Source organism: Engraulis encrasicolus, chromosome 21 (assembly GCF_034702125.1).
Source record: "Engraulis encrasicolus isolate BLACKSEA-1 chromosome 21, IST_EnEncr_1.0, whole genome shotgun sequence".
Classification (NCBI taxonomy): Eukaryota; Metazoa; Chordata; class Actinopteri; order Clupeiformes; family Engraulidae; genus Engraulis; species Engraulis encrasicolus.
The window spans coordinates 9,546,121-9,551,120 of record NC_085877.1 but is presented as its reverse complement, the minus strand read 5'-3'; the positions used below and the strand labels follow the sequence as shown (position 1 = coordinate 9,551,120).

The 5,000-nt window shown below is 43.6% G+C and overlaps 1 protein-coding gene across 1 annotated transcript in view; it reads right to left on the bottom strand.

Moving 5' to 3' along the window:
* The window catches only part of etnppl (ethanolamine-phosphate phospho-lyase), a 34,663-nt gene that overhangs the window by 15,570 nt on the left and 14,093 nt on the right, over positions 1-5,000 (bottom strand). The window contains exon 5 of the mRNA XM_063187519.1: positions 4,228-4,321. Within this exon, the coding sequence (XP_063043589.1) occupies positions 4,228-4,321 (94 nt within the window). The remainder of the gene's footprint in view (positions 1-4,227; positions 4,322-5,000) is intronic.

The window sequence follows — 5,000 nt, the reverse complement described above, 5'->3', positions numbered from 1 at the left end:
GCTTATTCATGGTAGGTAAAACTCCAGTTCCTCTCTTAACCCTATTCAGACTGGGCTTTTTTGGCATTCCTGGGCCTGGGGGGGGGCTCTTTTGACCCCCCCCCCTCATAACTCATGAACGGAATACAGTATGACTACGAAACTTGGGGGAGATGATCTACATATGGACATCTATGAATGACAATTTTTTTGAGTAATTATCTGGTATTATGACGTCATTATGACATCATTATCTTATTATGCCCAAAATCTCGCCATAATGGATTTTCCAACAAATTTAGGTAATGCACTTAAATTTTAATGATTTTATGCTTCAAACCACTTAAATGCTCACAAAGTTGTCTGATGGTAATGGAAATAACAAAAAAATATGAAAATATATGGCGTCTTAAATATGGTAAAGTGATTTTTGGTCAGACACCTGTCAGAAAACCATTGCCATGGCAACGGCAAAAATGATAAACCTAATCTTTCGGTACCTAACTGTAGCCAACTAAATTTTAGGAAAAGTCACAAAGTTTCGTAGTCATAGCTTTAGTCATTCAGGAGTTATACGACATCAAAGTTGGTGCGGGCACTTTTAGCCCCCCCCCAGTCTGGATAGGGTTAATGGTTGCAGTGCACATTGCTAATCTCTGAGCATGCCACTACAAGTAGCCTAGCTAAGTAGGCCTAATGGATGACAGTGGAGGGGTAAATTGTGAGCTGTCTTATAAACATATAAGCCTAAAATGTAGCCTAATAGCACTTTCCTTATCAATTCAGTTGAAAACCACAAATGTTGTGTTTTTTATAATTAGTTTCCAATGTTATATAGCCTAATGCCATTCATCTTTGTGGGGAATAGCTGAGATGGGCCTACATGATGGTGAATCTATTTTTAAAAACCTAATGCAGAAATTGGAATACGCCTATGCAATTGAGCTGCATTGTTATGCTGTTGATCTACTCCAATAGGCTATAGGTGTTAGGCCTACTATCTAGGATTGTAACAAAGGCACACTCTGCATCATATGATCACACAAATTATGTGATAGGCCTAATAGACCTAACTGAAGAGATTTTAAATGTCATTTATAGTAGACAAATGAATGTGCATGCCAAAAAGTTCTAGTGGCTTTTAAACAAATTACCATTTTGGATGCATTGATACCGATACTTTATAGGCCTACTATCATGCCTGGCCTCATACCCCTTTTCATACCTGTAGATACACAGATGCTGTGTTCCATTACCCGTACTTACCGCCCTTTCCGCACTGTGTTTGGGTACGCAGGGTGTTCCATTTCTAATCGCGACGGTAAAGTGTACTGTAAATTACCCGGATAACGCCCCCAAAACGGCCATTTTTCGAAGTGTGGTGTTACTGTACACTTTTCGCACTCAACGGCCGCCATGTTTGTGACGTAGTTGAGTGCCAGATCTGTCAAACGGTTGAATCTCTGTGATAACAGCATAGTTTTGATTCCAAAGATAATCGCCATGTGTATTAGAGGCAGGGGTAACTTTAAAAAGTGTTAGCATAAGGAACAGTGCCTTCCGTGTTGAATTGCATATTGGCGGTTGGTAAACTCGGATGTCACGCGACCAACCGTCATTTCCGTTAAGTGTATCAGACAGAACGGGAATCGGAATGTACTCGCCTCGTGAATTGCGGAGGGTGGAAAGGGTACTTCACTGCACTCAAACAAGGTACACAGTACAGAAGGTGAATAATGGAACACAGCAAGATACACCGATGACACCCCCGCCCCCAAAAAAAAAAAACGTGTCGCGTTGCGTTGCGTTGCGTTGCGTTGCGTTGCGTCGCGTCACGGTCTGTCTGATCAAAAAAATCATAGTTTACCCACCTCTAATTTGACCACTACAGCCCTGGCTATGGCTGGATACGAGCACTGGTGACCGTGGTGACCGTGTCGTCAAATCACTTTCGTTTATTCTGGCGCGGTCAAACGGTCAAGGAACACTGAACATAAATAAAACCAGAACAGACACGTTGGAAAGCTGTGGGAGTAAGTTGGAATCTCTCTCCCTCTCCTTCTCTCTTCCTTGCGATTGATGGTATTGATTGACAGCTGAGACCTCCGTTCTGCAGGAGACGTGGTGTTTTATAGATAACAATCTCGTCGTCTTTTATATTCACAAGAGCACCAAAATTAATATAATTTCTGAGCATTATTCGGCAAGCACCCTTCACAACAGGAAATCTGTGAACTCCATCCTCGTTACATTGAATGATGATCATCAGCCGTTAATTTAAAGCCGGCTGACGGCGCGGGAGAACAAAAAAAAACCTAAGCCTATGCCTTCTTTCGAAAGTGACCCCTCCCTCTGCTTTTATTTGTGTTGCTTTTGACAAGCTTGAAAATTAAACGCCGACACAGGCTGGCTATGTGTAGACGACTCACATTACCAGGATTTCAGTCACAAGAGTTCATGTCACGCACCCTCTTCAACTGGGTGGACATGCCCAATTCCGCCCGCCTACTTATAGTTAATTATGTATCCACTGTTTAAGTAAGGAATGGATATCGATATGATACGAAGTTTGTATGCTTACAATTTGAAACGGTGATGACATTTAAAACAGAGTCAAACGGCCATAAACAGCATTGTAATGAAGGGTGTCGTAATGGCAGCATGAAAGAGATGGAACTTTCCACGACGACATTCTGGCTAAAAACTCGCCCTGGCCGCTTCCCTGCTTTGCTTAAGGACCAAAGTTATAATATAAAAATGGAAATAATATAAAAACTCCATAGGACTGGAATGTTTTACTTTCAAGCGTGGGGAAACACATTAAAAATCGCAACAAAAATCGCACCTTTCACTTCATGCCGCAACAAAATCGCAACAACACAGTAAGAAGCTCCGCAACTTTTATCGCGATTTTCTGGAAATCCTCGTGCACCATCTGGCAATTTTTTGAGAAAATGCCCGCGATTTCCTGGTGGGACTGGTATGTGAATGTGCATACACGTATAGTTTTCAGGGGTGTGTTTGTGTGTATGTGTGTGTGTGTGTGTGTGTGTGCATGCGTGCGTACGTGCCTGTGTGTGTGTGGTCAGCTGATGCAGAACCACAGCAGATTGAAACACACACACACACACACACATACACACACACACACACACACACACACACACACACACACACACACACACACACACAAACACACACACACACACACACACACACACACACACACACACACACACACACACACACACACACACACACACACCAAAAGACCACAACTGGTGTGCTGTCAGCACTGTGGCTGGAAGCTGCTGTCCAATGTCTCATATTGTATCTCAAATAGCAACATGTGATCATGCATACACACTAAGGCCTTATTCTCCTAGTTCAGCAAACCTCAACCACACACACGCACACACGCACGACTGCACGCACGCACGCACGCACGCACGCACGCACGCACGCACGCACGCACGCACGCACGCACACACACACACACTAGCTTCACTCCACAAGACCATAATGGCCACATGTAGCCATTGGGGGCCCCAGAACTGCCGAAATGTATCATTAGAATGTTCTTGAAATATTCTACTTATGATGTCATAATGGTTGCTTCCTTGAGGCATTCAGTAAAAGCTCTATTTCTGCACGTTCCGATTCTAGAACGCCCTGGCAGCACCAGAAAGATATGGCATTAGAATGTTGTTGCAGGGTTCCATCTCATGATGTCATTATGGAAGCCTTTGCAAGACCTTCAATTATATTGTATTTCTGCATGTGGTGACGACTGAATGTATAAAATTCATAAGAATAGAAGTCCTATCACTGCCATATCACGTGAGAGCAAAGGATTAACATTTGGATGGAAGGATGGCACACTCACTGAGTGCAAAGCTTTTGTAAATGTTACAGGAAATCGACCCTACTCCAAGGGACAACGAAGGGTTAACCTTCCATTGCTGTATGCTCTCCACTTAGGCCTACTGTACGTACACATGCACATGTACATGCACTCTGTATAACCCATAAAAAAAAAACACTTGTGAAAGATTTATCTTTGGTTACATCACATGGAGGGTGGGAGAGTGGGAGAGTGGTTCTGTTATACCCATAAAAAAACGCCCAAAGGGGCAATGTTCTGCTACAGAGGAGGTAAGGGTGGCGTGTGAAGAGACAATGAAGAGTTAACGTGCACATACAGCACACATGCGGGTTCTGGACAATAAAGGGTTAATGTGTACTCACCACGTGCACGTGCGGGTTCTGCTCTCTGTCAGGAATCTGGTGGAACTTATAGGGGCTGATTTCGATGAGGGACGCCACGTGACCGTGGTACGCACTGGAGGAACACAGGAAACACAGCATACGGACATATTTGACTTGTGACCGTGGTATGCACTGAGAGAACGCAGAACAAATGTGAACAAAATGTGACTCTGGTACACAGAGAACATAGAACGCATGAGGACACATTGTACGTGGTAGGCAGGGCCGCTGACAGCTTTGGCTGGGCCCAGGACAAAGTAATCTAAAAGGGCCCCCCACCCAATACATAGAATGCAACCAGGACCCAATTTTGGGGCCCCTCTTTCCCTGGGCCCGGGACTAGTGACCTGTTTGACCCCCCTTGTCGGCTTCCCTGGTGGTAGGCACAAGAGAAATACAGCACTCATAGAACACAGGACACATGATGCATTCCAGACCCAATCCAAACTGGTAGGAGATCGTACTTCTCCTACCTGCATATTTCAACTCCCATTCCTGGCAGTGGAAATGGGAGTTCTACAACTATAGCAACCGCTGCAGTTTAGCTGACTTTAGCGAGCCAAAAGAGTCATAATAGCTATTATTCTGACACATGGTACATTTACAGTGAGGAGAATAAGTATTTGATCCCTTGCTGATTTTGTTGGTTTGCCCACTAATAAAGACATGATCATTCTATAATATTAATGATAAAATGTATTCTAATATGGAGAGACAGAATATCAAAAAGAAAATCCAGAAAATAACTTTGA